We start from the raw sequence: 23,827 nt of genomic DNA on the forward strand, positions 1-23,827 counted from the left end.
TATCCAAAAGAAAAGAATGTCCAAACTGGCTAATATGTCCGGATATGTTTTGGAATTAAAAAAAAAAAAAAAAAAAAAAAAAAAAAGAAGATCTGTCCTCTTAAAATTCACCACTAGCTCCAACTTAAAGAGGTTATCCAATATTGTTTTTCATGCTCCCCCCCCCCCCCCCCTTGATTACGGTACTTATTAAGTGTTGCTTACCGGGCCAGCGGTCCTTATATGCTCCTTGCACTTCCAGGATCATGTGCCTTACATTATGCGCCGGATTACAACCATTAGTGCATGCGTAAAAGTGACTCTCTTGATATCGCTGTGGCGAGAGATTCACTCACGCATGCGCTGTGGCTTGTCACCAGGCTTGGATCACGTTGCATAATATACGAAAACACAAATCCCGGAAGTGCAAGGAGCATATAAAGACCAGGGGCGCAGCGCTGGTAAGTAACCTGTAATAAATACTAATAAAAAAAGCCGCTACTGTAATCAAGGAGGGAACATAAAAAAATAAAATAAAAATCGGATAACTTCTTTAAGGAACTAAGGAGACAGCAGAGCAAAGACATAGAACAAGTAACTTCTTCAAATGTGAACAGCACCCTTACATACTTGATTTAAAAAAAGACCCAGAAATTAAATCTCGCAATTTCCTACATCTCCTCCAATGACAGACCTTTAAAAGGAATAGAAAACATAAACCAATAAACGAGCCGATCAAACTGGAGGGAACGGGTTGGAATAATTCTGTCAGACCCTCTGTAATATTAAGCAGCTGTACTGAACAACTACACGTCATACTTAGGACTATACACTGCGAATGTGGAAAGGCGGCAACGTGCACATGCTTGGGGACAGGGACATTTCATTTATTATGTAGCCAATTCCATTCAAACTGTGTGGAACACCACCATGAAGTGCTGCTATGCTTTAGGTTGAGGACATTTAGCTGTAGAGGAGAAGGCGTGAGGGAATGTTCACATGTTAACACAAAATCACATAATTTCTGGGGCAAAGGTTAGTGTCATTTTGTTTGCTGGCAGCCCTTTGGGCTTTGAGATGACGAGGCTGCTATAGGGCAGAACGGGTATAATAAAAAACAATAAAAATAAAAAAAAGTTGAAGATGACATGACAAAGATGACCTAAAATGGGGCAGAATCTTGAGATTTATTGTCTGGAGAGTGCAAATTCTGGCTTTCATTTTCTTCTCCGTTTGTAGATACCCTGGGCTGGAAACAGAGAAAAGACAAAAGTTACATAATAGCACCAAATAAATAATAAAAAAATAAACAAAAATCACAACGCTCTCAGCAGACAGACCCCACCAATTAAAACCTTTGAGAAGTCTCTACAGCATATCAATTTAGTTTCTTAAAAGTTCAGTGATACTTTAGTGCTGTAATAAGAAAACTGGACACTTTATTACTCATGTTTGAAAATATACATTACTGTTATTACCTTTATATTATTGACATAAACGTAATAAACAAAGTAAAATACTGTATATATGGAAGTATCACATAGCTGGACTCTACTTTGCCCAGGAGAGGCATGTGTAAGGCCTCTTTCACACGAACGATACGAAACTCGCACCATGTTGCAAGCAAGTTCAGTCAGTTTTGTCTGCGATTGCGTTCTGCTTTTCACGCGTGTGATAAAAAACGGAAGGTTTACAAACAAAATCTCTTAGCAACCATCAGGAAAAAAAACGCATTGCATCCAGAAGCAAAATCGCTGAAGCCCCAATCACTTCTATGGGGCCAGGGCTGTGCGAAAAACGCAGAATATAGAACATGCTGCGATTCTCACGCAACGCAGAACTGATGTGTGAAAAAAACGCTCATGTATACAGACCCATTGAAATGAATGGGTCAGGATTCAGTGCGGGTGCTATGCATTCACGTCACGCACTACACCCTCACGGAAAACTCGCTCGTGTGAAAGGGGCCTTTCAAAACTGGAATAAGTAGTGTAAAAATGCAAAAGTCACAAAATTTCACAAAAGGGCTCATGCACACAAACTAATTTTTTGTCCTCATCCAATCCGCACTATTTGCAGGTTGCATGCGAACCCATTCACTTCAACAGGGCCGCAGAAGATGTGGACAGCTCATCGCATGCTGTCCATATCCGTATGTCCATTCCGCTGCATCCGCAAAAATATAGAATATGTACTCTTCTTGTCCACATTACGGACAAGGATAGGTCTGTTATATTATGGCCCAGACGTTCTGTTCTGCAAAATGTGGAAGGGTCGCGCGATACCAAAATTTTGATTTGATTTCGACACCATAAAAAAAGTATTGCGATACTCGATACCACGCGAAAAAATAACACCAAAAAAGCCGTGTGCATTCCATATTTTATGGCACATCCGGCCCTTAATAGAACAGTCCGATCATATTTTTTTGGGGGACAAGGTGACTAAAAATGGCGAATCGCGCGGTTTCGATTTTTTTTTTTGTTACAGCGTTTACTGCATAGGAAATATTTTTTTATATTTTAATAGTTCACACTTTTTCGGGCGTGGCGATGTAATATGTTTATTTTTTATTGTTTGTAAATTTTATATGTAAAATTGGGAAAGGGGACGATTTAAACTTAGTATCTTTTTACTTTTACTATTTTACTATTCGCCCTCTTAGCGGCTAGAACACTTGTCCTTCACCATAATAGAGCTCTCCCTGCTGCCCTGTGCATGGTAGATACAGCAGCAGGGAGCTTACCATGGCTTCATAACTGGTAACCGATCGGAGCCCCGCGATTACAGTGCTGGAGCGCCGATCGGAACTGCCACTGCCACCAATGAAGAGGAGGGGAGGGGACCCTGTGGCTACTGCGCCACCAATGAATGTAATTAACACATTCATTCAAGTATAGGAGGCAGTAGGTTCCGGCGGCGGTATCATAAACTCTGCACCTGGCCTCAATAACAGGGCACGCGATCCGCCGAACCGTGGCAATTAAGGGGTTAATTGCTGCGGTTCGGCGGATCGCATGCCCTGTTATTGAGGCCGGGTGCCGGGTCTGTGATACCGCCGCCGGCACCCACTGCCTCCTATACTTGAATTAATGTGTTAATTACATTCATTGGTGGCGCAGTGGCCACAGCCCCTTCTCCTCCCTGCTATCTCCCCACTGGCGGCAGCCGTGTCACAGTCGGGAGGGAGGGACTCCCTCCTTCTCCACTGTGCTAGTGAAGAGAACGTGGCTCGCGCTGAGAGTGGCACGTGCCATGTTCTCCAACTGATACTAGGCTGCGCAGCCTAGTATCGGTAAATAGCAAAACCCGGTATCGTATCAATCCGGGTCTAAAAGTATCGATTGGCTATCGATACTTCGATACCCGGTGCAACCCTAGAACGCACACGGCTGGTATACATGTTTTGCAGACCGCAAAACAAGCAATGGTTGTGTGCATGAGCCCTAATGGTGGATTTACCTGGCCTGATATTCAGGCAGATTACTAAGAATTCTTGTGAACACACATTCCTGACAATCTGCCCATCTAAAGGTGCAGCAGATCACCCGATGAACGAGCGAAATTCTCGTTCATTGGGTGAAACTGTTGTTTGTGCAGGTAAATTATTGTTTCTGGGCAGCAGATCGTGTGGTCTAAACTGTGATCTGTTGCCCAGAAACAATGCACCTCTGTATGAGCGATCGCGATAGCGATCCCCCATCCTCACACTGTGGAGGTGATCGTTGCATGTAAATGCAGAGCTTCACCTCCACTTAACAACCAGCTGACTGTGGGGAAGAAACGCGTCCTTCCCGATAACTGGCTTCTCCTCTGCATGTCTAAATCCACCCAACGTCAGAAAAAAATTGCAAAAGCCCCATTTTGAGACTTTTTGAAGCCAGAATTCTGTAGTGAAGGCATGATAAATCAGGGCCCATGTGATTTAACGTCATGCAATAATCCATTTTACTTTATTAAGTGACCAGCTCTCAAAATATACACAAATGTGAAAGGCATTTCAGTGTCACGTGGAATATAAACTGGCTACATCTACTAAACACAATAGCGGCACTTTGGCGGAGCACCGTTTACACCACAATTAGGCGGCAGTTCTCTTACCTTTAAATTCGCCACACGGTCTTCAAAAGATTTGAAGGTTGCAGAGTTCCTAGAAAAGATGCGTGAAAATGGGGTCAGGAATATTGCGATGACTACATAGATTGTATTAGCAGGTAAAATATATTCTTATAACAAAGCAGGTTAGGGTCCATCCGTAATGCATTGTATGTCGGAAGTATAAAAGTCGGGATTAGAGATGAGCGAATTGATTGTTATTCATCAAAGAGAGTTCTTGAGCAACAAGGGGGTAGTGGCGTATGAACAGTCGCTGCTCGGGTGGCGGGAGAAGACTCTCTGCGCTTACGCCGCTACTCAGATCAGCGACACAGGTGCGAGATTGTCAGGGCAGGAAGTGGTGCCGGCAGGGACAGCCCCCCCGCTGCTCAAGAACTCGTTTTGGTAAATGAATTAATTCCCTCATGTCTAGTCAAGATGATTTCTTGATGCATGCCTCCAATGTATGCTACTATATAGACGTACAGGGGCATACTTAATATAACATAAAAACTTATTACTAGATGCTTACAATTAAAAGAAAGGCCTACCGATGTATACCTCCGACAGATAAATAAGGACATGTATTTTGGCGCCCATCAGGTGAATGGGACCTTATGGATATAGTTGATGTGTACGTTGGGAGCTTTCCAACAGTATACACCAAATTGAAACTGCAAACAGTGTGAATACATCCCTATTCCGTATGGCCATTCGCACAACCCAATTCATGTGTGAACTCACAATAAAACTATGACGTGGCCTACGGAAACCAATCATATGCTTGTTCTGCTATACTATCCTTCACAATGTCAGCAGTACGTCACAACTACATTCCTACACGCCCTAACATACAGGCCAATGAATATAACGCACTTTAAGGGCTCATTCAGGCGGCCGTATGCTGTCCGCAAAAATGCGGATCCCTTTTTTTGCGGACAGTTCAGCATGTCCCCAAAAAAAAAAAACGGATTGCATTCTGTTTTTTTTTTTTTTTTGCTGACCCATAGACTTCAATGGGGCCATGTCCTGATTTTCACTGACAAGTATAGGACAGGTTTTATTTGTTTTGCGGAGCCGTGCAATGGAAGAAAGGGAATAGGGCTGCATCTAATCCGCAAAAAATTTTTTGCGGACAGCTTACGGCCGTCTGAATGAGCTCTAAGGAGTGTTCCCTGCAAAGCACGGGACGCTAGCATACGCCAACTCAAATTACTCAGAACATGCAATTGCAGACGGTATCCTGCGGTCATACATTACCTCATTGCAGGCATGCTTATGGAGTGGCGGATTGAATAACTGCTACTTGGAAGGCATGAGGGAGCAGAAATCAAAGTTAGCGAGCAGAAGAGACACTGGGCATAGCAAACATATATGGACAGCAACCGAGCAGTCAGGACCTGTCAGTATCTGCTTGAAACATGCACCATATACAATCTACATGAACTTTCTTCAGTGACATCCTTGAGAATTTGATAGGAACCAATTTCATTTTCCAATAATAGGGTGCACTCTGACTGGGGGCATTATGATTTTTTTTGTTTTTGACAATCTGCCAACAATATATAGAGTATTACCACTGGTAGATAACAGTATAGTACTAGAAGAACTATACTGTTATCCAGACAAGTATTTCTGAAGGGTGGCCGCACAGAGAAGACTGTGGGAAGCAAGGAGTTTTCTGCGCTACCCGTCACTAAGGACAGCACTGGACAGGTCTGGCTGCTTGCTGCATACATCAGAACCAAACACCTTGCACAAAAAAAACACTAATTGTCTTCCCTAAAGTTACCAGGGAGAGGCGGTGACACACGGACAGTGTACAGCAACTATTCTATACATCTAGAACACATGATGAGGGCGAATCACAGGATACGGACAGGATAGCTCGTGGCATGCATGTAGGAAAGGTTATTGTATAATGTACACATTAGACATTTGCTGATGCATTATCTCGTCTCACAATCAAGTGGAGGCAGGAAGCACAGGCAGCGCTGTGCCACCTGTACTCGCCCTCCCTGGTCGTCTTCCGGGCCGCGCTCTACACAGTGTCAGGACATAGTGCACGTAGGCACGCACTATGACCCAATGCTGTACGACGTCAGGTCACAGTACAGCCTGGCCTGGAAGAAGACATTTTTTTTTTTTTAATGTCCAGGGTCTGATCTGAGGTGTGATAAAAAAAAAAAAATTCTTACTCTCCTCCTGTAAATCCTAGGTGTGTCTTATAGTCTGGTGTGTCTTATAGCTTATAGTCCGAAAAATAAGGTATAGAGTAGGAAAAAAAAATCTGTAGCACTCAAAATTTGAATAAGTTGCGTGGTGAATTTTGGAAGGGTCATATCACATTTCTACCACCTCTGCAGAACCCTATTTTAGGTGCAGGGAAGGGGAAAATGTCTTAAATGTATATTTTTACCATAGACCTACAGGAGCCAACCAGAATATGTATACACAGTGATTGTATGCCCCACATGTATGTAATGAAGAACACAAAAGAGAGGACAGGTCCCCTTACCTAAAAGACTGAGAGAAAGGGAGAGCCCTGAGAGGGAATGAAGGGGTAGACAGAAATCAGCACAGACTGTAGTATTCCCAAATTCTTCACCGAGACAGAAGAGCACCCCCACATCCCCTCCACATACATCCAGATAAGTCCATGATGGTCAGAACTCTTCAAACCAGTAAGAGGGCCATACATTTCCCCCCTGCCTGCCAGAGGGGCGACAGTCATCTACTCAGAGTCTATATACACCACTTCAAAAGGGTGCAAAAACTGTTGCCATTTTTGTTGGCCCACTGCATCCTGTTTAACAATTTACAGCTCCTATGCGGGGCCATGCGTCTCCATGGTTACAGTCTACAAACAAAAATGGTGAATAGTCTTATCCTGCAGTCTTGTGTTACTCTATTCTCTATTTTTTGCAAACCTAGACAGAGTAGAAAAGGAAAAGGAGACCCATGGAGGTGACAAATCAGACTACAGTTTGTAGTCTGTAACCATGGAGACCCTTAGGGCTGTGTAGTAGCTGAGGACACAAAACAGCAGAAGATTTTTGATCAATATTATTTGCCTGCTTACTTTTCATTTACATATATTGGAGTGCTAACACATTGGTTGCATACGTGATTGTGTACTTTAAGCAATCCACACCCTTCAGATTCCTGAACCAATCCCACTGACACTGATCTAATGTGTATAGGTTGCTTCCGGGTATCCCCTGAATTCTGCTCCCGAGTGGTAGACAATTAGATCTGGCCATGTTTGATACATGCGGTATTTACTGACGGTACGTAGCTGATTCAGAGGAGTAGGAGCACCTCAAGGCACACAGACTCTTACCCTCCGATCATCTCCAAGGGCAAAAATGCTGCCTTAGCCATAACCAGGCTATGGTGTGTCAGCAAGGGAATAAACATGTTTAGTTAGATCAAGCAAAAGTGTAATGGGGTCTATTAACATGACATAGTAATGTTTCAACATACTGCTGTATATTGTAGTGCAACACTGGCATATAAGGACAAAGCAATCACTTATCAACAGGTTCCCATAACTTAAAGATATAAGATATAAGGGCCCTGTCTCTTAAATGATCCTAGTAGGTCGATTTTACCTTGGCCAGAGGTTGTCTTAAAAGTAACCCCCCAGTCCAATGTTATAAACGTGACTATACATTGGTAGCATCCTTCTCCCAATTCCCCAATCTGATCACCCATTGCCTTTATCACAGAATGTCTGCCACAATCTCAGACTATGCCATGTACGGTGTGCAGATATGGCACAGCGCCGATGACATAGGTACTGTATATTGGTGCTAGCCCAGCCAAGGAGCCACCCCCGAGGAGCGGGGTTGTTGGGTCTCAGACCGTGGCTGCCACTTTTCTGGTGAAGACAACAGAGGAATAGAATGGCGAAACAGAGGTAGGATAGTCATAGTGAGGGCATCAGGTGTGTTGTCTATACATTTGCGATGTCTAGTCAAATTTTCATATTTTCAAGCAAAAGTGGAGCGGTTGTTCACGTCACAACCAATCAGGTCACTGCTTTTCCCCCTAAAAAGGACACTGAAAAACGACAGGAGGAATCTGATGGGTTGCCATGGGTAATTACTCTCCTTGTTCTTTAGGTTATGTCTACACAGTGATTTTGGCCACGACATGTGGGTGTCACGCTCTCAAGTATCATAGTGTAGCGGAGCTGCCATAGGAATGAATGGGGTTGCAGTGTGACTCCATGTTTGCCGAGACCCCAATCATTCCTATGGCAGCCATGCTACTCTGTGATACTTGGGCGTGACACGGGTGCACGACATGCGTCGTAGCCAAAATCACCAAGCAGATGTACCCATAGACAGATTTTGATACATTTCCCCAAAAGGGTAGTTTGAAAGCTGGTGGCTGAGAATCTGATGGAGCAATGAAGAGCATCACCGACACTTTTCTGATCGGGGATGTAGATTTGTACCTGTTGTCGATCGATTCTTATACTGATAGTGGACATAACTCGGATGCTATAAGTATTCAATACCGTAGTGTAAGTCAGTAATAATTGTGTACTCTGTGCACTGTGACTTCTGATAACCCAGTTTATTTTATTTTATTTTTTCAAAAGGGGTTTAGGGAAGGGTGTTTTACACAACAAACTAATCCATGGTTATGTCATGAGCACAAAAAAACCTCATGTGACATAAGCAAGACACCAGGTAGGTGAGGTTTGCATTTAGATTTCACACACACAGCAAATTGTATTCAGTTTCACTGTATCTCTTTTTTCTAAAGCAGAAGACCCCAAATATTGTTATAAAAATGCAACAAAAAAAAATTCATATCATGTTGGTTCCGATGCAATCTACAGTGATAAAAAAATAGATTAACCAGAAATTCCTGGGGTGAAATAAGTCTAGTTAAAATAATGGAAGGCCCCTGAAATGTCAAAATAGTAAATGTAAAATAAACATTGTATATATAAAATAATCAAATGAAAAACACATACACAAAAGATGTTTACATGAGAAAAACCTGTCTGGCGCCCTCCAAAACTTTCGGGGCTTCATTCTCGCTATAGGTGCAGGTCACAGCGGTGGGACCCGCACCTATATCGGGAATGGAGGCAATATGCCCCCATTGTCTGTGATAAGACATGAATGATCTGCTATTATCTAGGATTTATTGGTTTCCACAATGTTTTTATTTTTATTTTTTTAACTTAAAGGAGTTGTCCAGGATTTCGATACCGACATCCTATTCTCAGGATCAGTGTCGGACTGAAGTTCCTTGGGCTCACCAGACAAAATGATACACATTACCTTGTAAGCCATTTTTGTTATCATCTATAAGGTTTAATAGGATATCTGGTGGCTATTGTTGAATTATAAAAGGGCCCATTATTGTTTCAGAGCTTGGATCCACCAGAAGACCCTCTGTTGGGCTAGTCGGAATCTGCTCAGAATAGGCCATCAATATCTGATCGACACCATGCACCAGCGCTGCAGTTTCCAGCTCCGTCCACTACACAATGGGCAGAGCGGTGTAGTTCCAGTGCCGGAGCTACAAGGTAACAGCTAATAGGCGAGGGGGCGCATTATAATCTTATAGTGATGGCCTATCCCGAGGACAGGCCATCAGTATCAACATCCTGGACAACCTCTTCAATATTAATGGCATATGCCACAATATGTTGTCAACATGTTATCAGCAGGAGGCCAACCCATGAGATCCCCACTGATCTTGTGTCTAGCATCACAGTTATACTTTGATCCATTGGCTGTAATGAATGGGGCTCAGCTGCTATAGCAGATACAGACCTTAGAGGAGTATGGTGTTGTGTCCATATCAGATGCATGCCCCCAGTAGTGATGGCCAACTGTGGCTATTGCAGCATAACCTATTTGTTCAACAACCTGTTGGCAATAACTTGGCCACATGTGAGGCAGGAAAATGTGTATTTAACCATTAATAAGAAAAGTCCTGAGCAGAGCAGATGAGAAGATGTCTCACCAACTATGAGGGACAATGAGACATTCAGTCATCCTTGGTGAAGTAAGGGCATCTCATATTATATTAGAAAAATAACTAAACGGATGTGATAATCATGACACCCCACTGAGGTCACAATGCTCTACAGAAGAAGAGATGTTAGTGTAAGATATCTTACCTCATGTCCCCCAGTTTTCTGGAGATGGCAGTGCCCATCGTAGACAAAGCAGCAGAGGTTTTCTGACCGGCAGTAGAAAGCGTCTCCTGGGTCTTCTTGTAGCTTAAACAGATGCAATGAATATAAATGAACACACCAAGCACAGACTGGATGATCAGGGTGCACAATATTATACACAGACAGACCAGGGCTTAAAGGGGTTGTCCCACAAAAAATATTCTACAGTTTTCAAACCAGCAACTGGATCTGAATACTTTTGTAATTGCGTGTAATTAAAAATTTAGCATAGCCACTGAGTTATTCAATAAAATGTATCTGTATTTATCTGTATGGCACCACCTGCTGTTTGTTTGTTTTCTCATTTCGTTATCTGGCTCACATGTCCAGTTTCATCTTTCAGCTGCCTCCTGAGCTGTGATAGGGACAGCATGGACACGCCTCCTGAGCTGTGATAGGGACAGCATGGACACGCCTCCTGAGCTGTGATAGGGACAGCATGGACACGCCTCCTGAGCTGTGATAGGGACAGCATGGACACGCCTCCTGAGCTGTGATAGGGACAGCATGGACACGCCTCCTGAGCTGTGATAGGGACAGCATGGACACGCCTCCTGAGCTGTGATAGGGACAGCATGGACACGCCTCCTGAGCTGCAGCAGGAAAGACACTACCCTTGAGCTGTCAGCTCAGTATAAATCTAGCAGAGCAATGAATGGGGAGATCTCTGGATCCATGTGAGGTACAGGGCTGGTTTTTGCTTTGTTAGAAAGAGAATGTCATGTTCTATATGATGTCAGATTTTCATTTGTTTACATTAGTCATGGGAGAACCCCTTTAACAATGTACAATTCAGGAGCCGAGGAAGACGCCCCTCAGTCGTCGATAAATGTTAAATGACATAAAAACGTTACTTAAACAATAGGCCATTTTCTTTAATACAGACAAACTGTGTTTAAGCTGCTCTGCGACAACCCCAGCCATGTTAGGTTGCGTAGTATGTTAGCAAGGCAAGCTAAGCAGCATGTTAGTGTAGTAAGAGAAGCCAGGAACGGAGCAGATGGGAGGACACCACCAAGCACCCGAGCACATACTGCAAACACCAAGCTTCCTTCCATTCGCAGTACAAACCGTGCAGACCACATAACTTTGTTCAGAAGCGGATCACCAGCAATAGTGTTAGGACTTAGACAGACAAGTGAGGTCCATCTTGCCTCTGCACCAGCCAGAAAAGAAATCGGATGGGAGCACAGCATGTCTGAATGAGCCCTAAACATGCTGGAGAGTTCTGTCCATGACAAACAATCAGGGACAAGTATTCTTGCAAACACTTGTTTAAATATTAACACTTTGTGCAAACAGACCCGACCTGAGTAAATGATCAAACTATTACACCCGCACTTCTCATATAGACACAAGAGGTCATGTATCAAAAGCCTGTAAGTGCCAAATGACAGAAGGGAGGATTCAAATCTAGATTTATAATACCACTTCTGACATTTGTCCAAACCTCCATGACTGCAGGGGTAGTGTGTACTCGAGGGAATGCATCATACAGAAAAACTGAAAGTGTGCCCGAGATTTTAACCCTTTCCCGACCACCTATTGACTATCTAAGGGTACTTTCACACTAGCGTTACTCTTTCCCGGCACCGAGTTCCGTCCTAGGGGCTCAATACCGGAAAAGAACTGATCAGTTTTATCCTAATGCATTCTGAATGGAGAGCAATCCGTTCAGGATGCATCAGGATGTCTTTGGTTCAGTCTTTTTGCCTTTTCAGGACGGAGATAATACTGCAGCATGCTGCGGTTTTATCTCCGTCCAAAATTCCGGAACACATGCCGGATCTGGCATTTTTCCCCCATTGACATGCATTAATACCAGATCCGGCCCCGAGTGTTCCGGCAAAACGGATCCGGCATTGCGGTCTGCGCATGCTCAGACCGCAAAAAAATTGAAAATAAATAAATAAATGCTGCATCCGTTTTTCCGGATGACACCGGAGAGACTGATCCGGCATTTCAATGCATTTGTCATACGGATCAGGATCCCGATCAGTCTGACAAATGCCATCAGTTTGCATACGTTTTGACGGATCCGGCAGGCAGCTCCGGCGATGGAACTCCCTGCCGGAATCCTCTGCTGCAAGTGTGAAAGTAGCCTAAGTCCGGGCGGTCGTCCTTCGAAACATCCTTGCAGACTGCGGGAGTGGGGAGCCGGCTGTCAGTGTCAGCTGTGTTGCCCATGAAGAAGACAGAGATGGTTTTTTACTTTCCCGGCTTTCCCCCGTTGTATTATACACAGTCAGTTCCTGCTCTGGTCCCAGCAGTCATGTGATCGCCGGGAGGGGGGGGCGGGAGTTTACACAAGCTGCTGTGTCTTAGCAAACCCAGATCAGCTCTGCAGTGAGGTTGTACAGCCCTGTTGTATTGCCCCTGTAACTGGGGATAATATGTCAGAAGAAATCAGCAATAAATTAGAAAAAAAAAACGTAATGGATGCTTTTATGGACGATGTTGGCAATAAAGCAGCTTGGAAATTTGCGAGTGCCGCTTATTTTTGTTCTACTTTGAAGATTTCACAATTTTTGATAAAACTTAATGGTATTTTTTATTTTTGGGATCCCAAGGGAGACCCTCCCACAGGCTGGAGCAGCAGTTGTCCATGCCAAGCATTTTCCAGTTTTATGCCTACTGATAGCACAACTACTTCTGGTGAGGAGATCTATTTACAGCTTGTATGTTCTGTTCTCTGTGGGATTTCACAGTGGCTACCCCTGGTACTTTGTCTTTTTACCATTCATAATAGGTGATGGTGGTGCACCTCGGGACATGCCACTGAGCATGCCCACAACACTCACTCAACAGGTTCCTACGGCTCCTGTAGCTACTATAAAGTATTTTTCTAAATGAAGACTGTAAAAACAAATAAGAAAAAGAATAATTATCAGTATCTGGATTGGTAACAAAATATATAGATCTGATACACTTCCTTTAAAGAAAGTTGTAGGGTATAACAAGGTGGGCAAACCTTCTAATATACTGTACACTGCATAGACATTCTGTCTGCAAGCAATGATCCAGGGCACAGTGGGTGCCGGGGAGACCGTGAGACTACAACAGCTCATACATATAGACAATGGGGGAGATTTCTCAAAACAGGTGTAAAGGTAAACTGATTCAGATTCCACCTTTGTTGTCAATGTTCATTTGGAAAATGAAAGGATAAATCTGATAGGCAGTTTTCCTTTACATCAGTTTAGAGAAATCTTCCCCTATGTCTTTCCTCCTTGGCATTGTGTTAACACGTGCATGAATGCTCCAGACCAGCAAACTGCCAAATGCCTGCTTTTATATAGGTAGTCCCAATAATCGAGCATTTGATTAGCCACAACTGGCTACTACTTACCCTCTTAATTGCTATGGAAGCAGTACGGATAAACGCACAAGTTGCAGATTCCATGCATTTTTCCGCACTGATTTTCATGCTGAAAAACCGCAGTCTAATAATAATAATTTGCCTAATCCCATGTACACTTTGCGTATTTTCACGTGCGGAAATTGACTTGCCAAGAGCATGTCAACTGTTTGTGCGATTCCGCACGTTATACTCCCCATAAACTTCAATGAGGTTATTATCAAATAGAAAATCCATAACAAAAAACACATAAAAATCCCACAATAAATAGCAAATTTATCAGTGTTTTTATGCAGCGTTGGTGCGGACTCTCTGCATACAAATCCTCACCGTGTGCAGCAGCCTAAGGTTATGCTTAATTCTTCACACACCGCTTCTGAATTTTGGCCTAGTTTTGGTGAAATAAATAATGACCGGGTGTAATTTGTCCCGTGTTGTTGCTCGTGAGGTTGTATTCACCTAATTTTAAGACCTTCTAAGGACCAGACGTTTTTTTTTTTTAACACTGCCCTGATACGTAAAACCAAATTCAAAGAGGGCGTGCTTTGTTTTTCTCATGACTGTACATCCACAGAGAGGCGAGCTATATAAATATATGAAAGCAAATCCTGCCCTCCCACAGCTTTCCCAGATGTCAAGGACTAAACTTTAAAGGGAATCTGTCACCTAGTTTTACCCTATAGAGCTGGGAACATGCACGGATAGATCTCCGCTAGCATGTCCGCAATATACCTGTCCCATAGGGCTGTGTGGTTTTATTTCGCTTAAAAAAAGATTTTATTAAAACTGAGTGGTGATATATTTATGATTACTGTTGTTCACTGATTCCACACGGTGGATAATGTAAAGAAAAGAAAACACAACGTATTGTTTTATGTTTTATTATGTATTTATTGTTTAATAAAAACGATTTGATTTAAAAAAAAAAAGATTTTATTGATATGTAAATTAGCCAAGTAAGGTGCCCAAGGCGTGGTTACTGGGAGCCCAGCCGCGCCCTGTGAAGGAGCCCAGCACCGCCTGCATCCAGGAATCTCCTCCTTGCTCACGAAGTTACAGTGCCGTAATCTCGCGATGCGCGAGCTAGCGCATGCGCAGTTCGTTCACTGAAGCTGATGCCAGCAAAGCGAACGAACCCTTTGCCGGCACTGCGCATGCGCCAGCTTGCGCATCGCGAGATTACGGCACTGTAACTTCGTGAGCAAGGAGGAGATTCCTGGATGCAGGCGGTGCTGGGCTCCTTCACAGGGGGCGTGACTGGGCTCCTTAACCATAAGTAACCACGCCTTGGGCACCTTACTTGGCTAATTTACATATCTATAAAATCATTTTTTAAGCGAAATAAAACCACACAGCCCTATGGGACAGGTATATTGCGGACATGCTAGCGGAGATCTATCCGTGCATGTCCGCAGCTCTATAGGGTAAAACTAGGTGACAGATTCCCTTTAAGACAAGGTATTTTAGGAAACTACAACACTCCGTGCAGGGTTAGATCACAAAATGTGTTAGGTCTCATGCACACATTGCGGTTCTTCATGTGATTTTTCCAACACAGTCCGAAGTGTTAGAATAACTGCACCAAAAAACACAGTGTGTGAATAAACCCTATCATCCCTGAAACAGAAGACGATGTGATATATCTTATCAAGTATGATATCTCAGTGTCATTGAGAGAATGGTTTTCATACATGACCCCAGTGTTTTCAAAATTGGCACTTTGCTCCCAAATCACACCACAATCGCACCCCAACCGTGCCATCCTGTTCATCAAAACATAAATGACACTTCATTCTCACATTCCCCAAGCAAGTTTAGCACCCCCTACAGTAAGCTGGGAGAACAGCAGCTACAAAATGACTCACGCATCAGACTGCGTCACTTTTTCGTTCCACTCTCCAAATTTCTCTGTTGTTTTTACGTAACTGTAATAGAATAAACCACCAGGTTCTTAATGAGAAGGCTGTGTAGCATGCGGAAGAAGCCTGGCCCTGTGTGAGGGGTAACTTATAGGGATTCTGTCACCAAGATTTGTGCTATAGAGCTGCGGACATGCACGGTTAGATCGCCGCTAGCATGTCCGCAATATATCTGTCCTATAGGGCTGTGTGCTTTTATTGTGCTTAAAAAATGATTTTATATATATGTAAATGAGTGTTGTATGTGTCCAAGGGGCTGTACGAACCTTCCTGGAGCCCAGCCACGCCCGCCTGTAAAGGAGCCCAGCACCGCCTATGTCCTCCGAATCTCCTCTTTTCATCACCGATAGATTGCTGTAATCTCGCGATGCGCGAGGTCGCGCATGCGCAGTGACGGTATAGTGTTCCTTTCCTGTGCTGGCATCAGCCTCAGGGAAAGAACTGCGCATGCGCGAGCTCGCGCATCGCAAGATTACGGCAATCTATCGTTGATGAAAGGAGGAGATTCGGAGGACATAGGCGGTGCTGGGCTCCTTCACAGGCGGGCACGGCTGGGCTCCAGGAAGGTTAGTACAGCCCCTTGGACACATACAACACTCATTTACATATATATATAAAATCATTTTTTAAGCACAATAAAAGCACACAGCTTTATGGGACAGGTATATTGCGGACATGGTAGCGGCGATCTAGCCGTGCATGTCCGCAGCTCTATAGCACAAATCTTGGTGACAGAATCCCTTTAAGGAGGGTCTGCCACAACTCCTAAAATGTGTGTTTTACCAAATAATGGTATTCCCATGCAGCAACAATTCGGAAGCATCTTTTCATATAACTTTATATCATGTTGTTCCTTGGTTACTGCTTCTAGAAGTTTAATCAAAAGGGCTATTTGAGAAGCGCTGGAATCCTGTGCGCCGCCACTTACGGGATCACGTGCTGTACATTGGGCATGTGATACCAGCCTGGGGTTAGAACCCACAGCGCATGCGCAAGTCTGATTCTCTCGCAGGCGCTTTGGCAAGAGAATCAAACTCACTCTTGCTCTGCAGGTGTCACTGCACGGTCTGATACAGTCCAATCAGCGTTGCCAGTATGAGACTGTGCAGGAGCACCCCTCCAACTGGTAACACTCAGTTGCAGGTTTATTAAAAGGGGTTCTCCGGGAAAGGTAATAATGAAAATACTGAAAAAAACATGTTCTTATAAATAAACTTTTAAATGTCTTTACTAATTTATAATGGCTCCTTTAGTCTAGGGAACAATCAGTGAAGGAGCTAAAATTCTGGCGCTTGGATTTATGATCATAAAATCCGTCCTTTTCATGACACTGCAGGACGGCCGGTGTGAGAAAGCAGAGCACAGAGCCCTATGTAAAGCCTGCCGGTCTCAGCGCTGTGAAGCTGTACATTATGTGCAGACGACAGCTGAGATAACTGCTCCGCTGTATCCCTGTGCTTCAGAAAGGAGTTTCCTCATCCCGTACCCGGAGACTGAAGCGTAGGAATGAGGACCAGACGCGCTGCTGTTGGAGAGGAGCGTCATCAGACTTTACATAGGGCTCTGTGCTCTGCTTTCTCACACCGGCCGTCCTGCAGTGTCACGAAAAGGACGGATTTTATGATCATAAATCCAAGAGCCGCCATTTTACCTACTTGACTGATTGTTCCCTAGACTAAAGGAGCCATTATAAATAATTAAAGACATTTAACAGCTTATTTATAAGAACATGCTTTTTCAGTATTTTCATTTTTATCTTTCCCGGAGAACCCCTTTAATAAACTTCTAATAGCAATAACAGAGGAACAGAACAACAGAGTTACATAGTAACGTAGTTTGTATCCTACAAGTTGATCCAGAAGAAGTTATAAGAAAAGTTGCTCCAGTATTGTTGTTAGACATGTCAGGAGAGATGACAGGTCCTCTGGTACAGAAAGGACACATTTTCATAAGATGATGCAACAACACATGCCTCATTGATCACTGGGCAAGACTCAAAGCTTGTGATTTCAGTTTTTTTTGTTGTATTAAAAAAACAAAACAAAAAAAAACACAACATAAGATGATTGCAATGGATCGTACAGGCAAGTCCATGTATTTAAAGGGGTTGTCTCACTTCAGCAACTGGCATTTAATAAGTAGAGCAAGTTAATACAAAGCACTTATTATATTGTGATTGTCCATATCGCTTTCTTTGCTGGCTTCATTCACTTCTCCATCACATTATACACTGCTCATAAACAGGGGTTACAACGATCCAGTAATCCAGCAGCGGTGGCCGTGCTTGCACACTATAATAAAAAGACACCTGCCTTTCTGGTGGCCAGGACCACGGGAGTGCGCATAGGCCGGCGCTTTTGCCTATAGTGTGCAAGCACGGCCACCACTGCTGGACTACAGGGTGGTCATAACCCCTAGATATGAGCACTGTTTAAGGTGATGGAAAAATAAATCAAGCCAGCAAAGGAGGCAATATGGACAATCACAATACATTAGTAAGTGCCTTGTGTTAACTTTCTTTAGCCTGATTAGGGATTAGTCACACGTTGAGGTCATGTTGCATTTTTTGCCTTGATTTTCTGAAATAAAGGTGAAAAAAAAAGGTGACAGGAGAGCAACAGGTGACTACGTCATAAGGCAGAAAACATTCTTACATTAGCTAAAGAACTGTCTAGGTCACTGGACTCCACTGATCAAGCACTGATGGCCCATCGTAAAAAGGTTTTAAGCCACAGAGAACCCCTTTAAGGCCTAATGCCAAGGGAATAATCCTTACAAGTTCTAACAGTTCTCTGGAGGACACAGGGGAAACTTACGCATTAGACATTTGGACGTCATGCAGACTCTTCGACAAGTTGAGCTTCAGCTGGCTTAGAGTATCCTGCCCCAGTTTTCTCTTTAAGTCTCCTGCATGCTGCTCCTTGGCAGCCAGAACTTGACGCAGGGTATGAATCTCCTCCTCCACCTGCAGAGCAAAAACCAGAGGCATCATTCACAGATATGTAACGAGTAAGATAAGCAATTCTAGATACATTCCATTTACTTACTACAGTGACCCTCCAATAACATACTGACATATGAATTCCCCTTATGATGTCTGGGTGCAATTTGTAAAATAACCACCAGATGTCAGACTGTTCACAGAGGTTAGGAGAGGAGTTCTACTGTGCTACAGAGCGACAAACTTTCCCCTTTATAACTTTATCAATCAAAATGGTCTGTAACCGTCCTATTGCCACCACTTTCACCTACATTTATCTTCCTTGGTTACCTGGACTTAAAAGGAACCTGTCACCGGGATTTGATGTATAGAGCTGAGGACATGGGTTGCTAGATGGTCGCTAGCACATCCGCAATACCGAATCCCCATAGCTCTGTGTGCTTTTATGGTGGAAAAAAAACCGATTTGATACATATGCAAATTACCCTGAGATGTGTCCTGTACGTGAGATTAGTCTAGCGTGAAGGAGCCCAGCACCGCCCCGCATCCACAGAATCTCCTCCTTGCTCCCCGACGTCAGACAGCCAGAGCGTCGTAATCTCGCGATGCGCGAGCTAGCGCATGCGCAGTGTCCTCATAGTGTTCCTTCCCTGTGCTGGCATTAGCCTCAGGGAAGGAACAGTGGATGCGCTAGCTCGCGCATCGCGAGATTACGGCGCTCTGGCTGTCTGACGTCGGGGAGCAAGGAGGAGATTCTGTGGATGCGGGGCGGTGCTGCGCTCCTTCACGCTGAACTCATCTCACGTACAGGACACATCTCAGGGTAATTTGCATATGGATCAAATGTTTTTTTCCCACAATAAAAGCACACAGAGCTATGAAGACTGGGTATTGCGGATGTGCTAGTGGTCATCTAGCAACCCATGTCCTCAGCTCTATACACAAAATCCCGATGACAGGTTCCCTTTAAGTTATATGTCTGGTTCAAGCTTAACAGATAGGCGCTGTGTGGTTGCCTGTGGAGTTATGCAGGGAATGCCACTTATGTTTTGGGGTGAAGCCAGCTTTCCCCTTACGTATGGGACATACCTTAACCAGCTCATTGCGCAGTTCCTCTGCTTCAGCTTCAGTCAAACCCTCTGGTGCCACTCCTCCTGCAGCATCAGCTGGTATTCGGGTTCCTGCTGGGCCCACCGGGACGTCCGTCATGGTGTCTGACAGCAAACCTTTGTTGGGAGAGTTAAGGTTGATGTCTGTCAGGGGAGGAGAAGGAGAGTCAGAGGGAAGGGAGCGAGCAAGCAAGCAAGCGGGCAGGGAAATATACAGAGCAAGAAGCATAGAGGTGGCCGCGGGAGGAGGCAAAGTGGTAGGGAACGCAGCCCCTCAAAAGGCTAATAAATGGAAGCAAAAGCCGTTCAGTTGGGCAAATGGAGATCCCCCCCCATAGGTCCTTCCAATGCAGAAAGTGAATGGCTATTGTGGACAACCACTAAATAAGTTCCACCATCTATGGCTGGGCTTTACAAAGCACAAAATTACTACAGCAATTTAGACAGTAGCAGGCGGAGTCGGCACTCCGTTAGTAGCATGGTGCGGGCGTCTAGGGAAGGCGTCCCATATAACAATGAGGAATCAGACCGGCAATCACTCTAGTGGTTATGATGCTTCTTCGCTTATTGTCACATAAGGCTACTTTCACACTCGCGTTTTGTGCGGATCCGTCTTGTATCTGCACAGACGGATCCGCACCAATAATGCAAACGCTTTATAACGGATCCGTTTGCATTATTCATTCAAAAAAAAGTCTAAGTCAAAACGGATCAGTCTTGACTTACATTGAAAGTCAATGGGGGACGGATCCGTTTTCAATTGCACCATATTGTTTCAGTGAAAAACGGATCCGTCCCCATTGACTTACATTGTAAATACAGACGGATCCGTTTGGCTCCGCCTAGTCAGACGGTCACCAAAACGCTGCAAGCTGCGTTTTAGTGACCCTCTAAAAAAACGCAACGGAGACCAAACGCAGCCAAACTGATGCATTCTGAACGGATCCTTATCCGTTCAGAATGCATTGGGGCGGAACTGATCCGTTTTGGGCCGCTTACGAGAGCCCTGAACGGATCTCACAAGCGGATCCAGAAACGCCAGTGTGAAAGTAGCCTTAGATACAGATCTGCAACGTGTTTTGGCTCAGTCAGAGCCTTTTTCAAACACGTATTGAGCGGAAACACGTCACATATACAGTATGTATCTAGTGTGACAATAAACGAAGAAGCGGAACTATTACACCGAGTGCTGGTCTGTTTCCTTCATTGCAAGGGTCTGAGTTTTATCTCTGCGCCCCTCCAAATACTGTAATGACAGATATACCGTAGCCAAGCCTGAGCACAAAAAAAATCAATAAAAAAATAGTACAGATAATGCGTGAAATCTAAAACATGCAAAAAGTACAGCTGTGCAATAAGGGTGCGGTAAATAAAAAGGCAACAAAAAGCTAAACAAAGGCAAAGAAATGACAGATAAGGCTACATTCACACGACCATATGGGTTTTGCGGATCCACAAAAAACAAACAAAAAAAAGACGACATCCGTTTTTTTTTGCAGATCCATTGTAACAATGTATAGAACATGTTCTATTTATTTATTTTTTTGCTACGGAACAGACAAACAATTTGCATAAAAAACGGACCTGGAAACAAAATCCGTTTGTGTAAATATAGACTAAAGCTAAGACCTGACCAAGCGGGAGAGGGTTGAGCAGGCACGGAAATACAAGAAGAGGAAGAAAAACTGTGTGTGCGCGTGGTCTCATACGTTCGTACGCTCAGTGACGCCGATTCATTACATACATTAAAATTCACGGGGAAATTCATGCAGTAGTAGGGTAATAAGTCATATAGCAGGGAAACTAGAAAAAACCCAGGGACTCACCCCAGCCCTCTGAGAAGAGCGAATTAGAAATGTTTGCCACTTGTCTCTAGAACACCCATGTTTTTCCAAAAAAAAAAAAAAAAAAACCCCTTTAAGACCAACGAGCTGGGAATTCTACCAGGCAATGAACTTGGAAGAGGCCTCTCGGCTGGAAGCTGCCCACACACAGACAGGAAGCTGCTCTCTCCCCGCAGCAGACTGTTCCTGCCTTATTTTACAATGCAGCGCCTGATTCGATCACCATCATTAGAACTATCTGCGGAGAGCCAGACGTACTGCGAGCAGCTACGGAAATTAGATCTCCCTGAATGACACATCCTACATAAACACGCAGGGGCCAGATAAGAGCGTCCTGCAGATGAGCTGACACAGAACAAAGGCAATCACAGGAACATCAGAGGAAGCCCAGCTCCGGACACTGGGCCAGCTTAAAGGATACGCAAGGAATGACACTTTCTCCTTAACAACCTTATTGCACGCTACACACCGAATCCCTATCGCTATATGGCACCTCCTTATGACACCATAGTGTCCACTGAGGCACCTCCAGGGCACAAATGCCACACATTCTGCAAAACTAACGCAATGATTAAAAATGCTGTATGCCACTATATAAAAATGTAAGCATACAAAGATACATGGCCCGTAGATTTCTAGAAGTGCTGTGTACATGAGCCCTTAAAGGGGTTGTGCAAGAATGGGGGAGGGGTTTGGCAAGTACTAAAACTACGTTGGCCACCTCTGGCCAATACTATCACACTAGTGATACATGACCCCCTCTGTGTGACCGACACCCTGGGGTTTTGTCCGAGGAAACAACATGGAAGTGATACCAGAAAGAGAAGCAGATGAGGACATGCTCTGACACACAAGCCGCTGGTGCTAAACCTAGACATCATATGGGTTTTGTGTGGTCGTCCATATAGAGACACCGAGGTCTCGGTAGTCAGTTTGTCCCCCATCTCCATCACTGCAGGTAACTTCCCCCCCCCCCCCCCTGACCCTTGAGCATTACATGTATCTCATACATACAGAGGAGGTATAAGGCAGTCTACACTTGGAAAAGCAGATAAAAAGAATCCCTCAGAAGCTGAAGTCCTCAAGATCTGAAGCTAGAGAACTAGGTGGCAGCGCACTTTTTCTGCCAAATAGCATCTGTCACTGCCTCCCACCCTCCAAAATGTTACCATAACTGCTAGGATTGACGGTAGATGAGAGGGACTGGACCCCGGCTCCTGATGGACTACATGTTACTCATCCAGGAGAAATTGCTGTGGACGGCACAGAACAGCGGATGTCATTTACTGATGAGATACAAAAACGCCTCCCACTAATGTCTGTCAGCTAAAGAATGGCGCCAAATGTACCCTAAAATAGAGTGTTATCCCCCTGGTCGTTTTCAAGTGTCAGTGTGTGACAGGGAGAGAATGGTGCAGAGGCATCAGACGTCCATTTAACAGTGTTCACCAGATAGGTCATCAGGAACAGATCCCCAATCGGGGTCCATCACCCGACACCTCTCTCCCCCCCCCCCCCCCCACAATCGGGGTCCATCACCTGGCACCTCCACCGGGGTCCATCACCTGGCACCTCCACCGGGGTCCATCACCTGGCACCTCCACCGGGGTCCATCACCTGGCACCTCCACCGGGGTCCATCACCTGGCACCTCCACCGGGGTCCATCACCTGGCACCTCCACCGGGGTCCATCACCTGGCACCTCCACCGGGGTCCATCACCTGGCACCTCCACCGGGGTCCATCACCTGGCACCCCTACCAATCAGGGTTCATCATCTGGCATCTTCCCCCAATCGGCTGTTTGGAGCAGACGCCAAAAACATAACGATGGAAGAACCCAGAAGCAGAAGGCTCCATTGTGTAGTGGCTTTGCCAGCGTACTGCAGCTCAGCTCCCATTCACTTGAGTTGTGCTGCACTACGCCGGCATGGTAACTACACCATGGATGGAGCCATTTGCTTCTGTCCACTGTCATGTTTTCAGCAAACAGTTGGTGGCATGGGTGCCAGACCCTCAGCGATCTGATATTGATGAACTATCCAGAAGATAAGTGAACATCTAAAAAGGTGGACGATCTCTTTATTCAGTTGTATTTTGCACAGCCTTTGCCTCGCTCTTTACCCCAAAGTGTTAGGGGACATTCACTGCCGATCTGCAAAACACGAATACTGGCCATGTACACGCAGTGGATGTATTGACTTCAATGGGTCTATATCCGTGGGGCTGCTTCGCAAAAGACAGGACATGTCCTATACTTCACCACAATATTCGAACCACGGAACTATTGAAGCCAATGGGTCCACACCATGCACACAGCCGATATCTGTGTTTTGATCCTAACATGGTTGGGTGAATGCCCAGCTCCCAGCT

General features: G+C 44.6%; 1 protein-coding gene across 8 annotated transcripts in view; it reads right to left on the bottom strand.

The window, feature by feature from the left end:
* The window catches only part of TPD52L2 (TPD52 like 2), a 30,975-nt gene continuing 7,148 nt past the window's right edge, over positions 1-23,827 (bottom strand). The window contains exons 2-8 of one of the 8 annotated variants that reach the window (XM_040439111.1): positions 19,593-19,729; positions 18,379-18,527; positions 15,509-15,568; positions 10,229-10,330; positions 5,335-5,379; positions 4,081-4,129; positions 1-1,228 (exon numbers count right to left, since the gene is read on the bottom strand). In XM_040439111.1, the coding sequence (XP_040295045.1) occupies positions 1,142-1,228; positions 4,081-4,129; positions 5,335-5,379; positions 10,229-10,330; positions 15,509-15,568; positions 18,379-18,527; positions 19,593-19,729 (629 nt within the window). In that variant the 3' untranslated portion in view covers positions 1-1,141. Of the gene's footprint in view, positions 1,229-4,080; positions 4,130-5,334; positions 5,380-10,224; positions 10,331-15,508; positions 15,569-18,378; positions 18,528-19,592; positions 19,757-23,827 lie in introns of those variants that run through there. The other 7 variants (XM_040439110.1, XM_040439109.1, XM_040439114.1 and 4 more) reach the window with 7 other exon arrangements.

Source organism: Bufo bufo, chromosome 6, assembly GCF_905171765.1.
Source record: "Bufo bufo chromosome 6, aBufBuf1.1, whole genome shotgun sequence".
Taxonomy (NCBI): domain Eukaryota; kingdom Metazoa; phylum Chordata; class Amphibia; order Anura; family Bufonidae; genus Bufo; species Bufo bufo.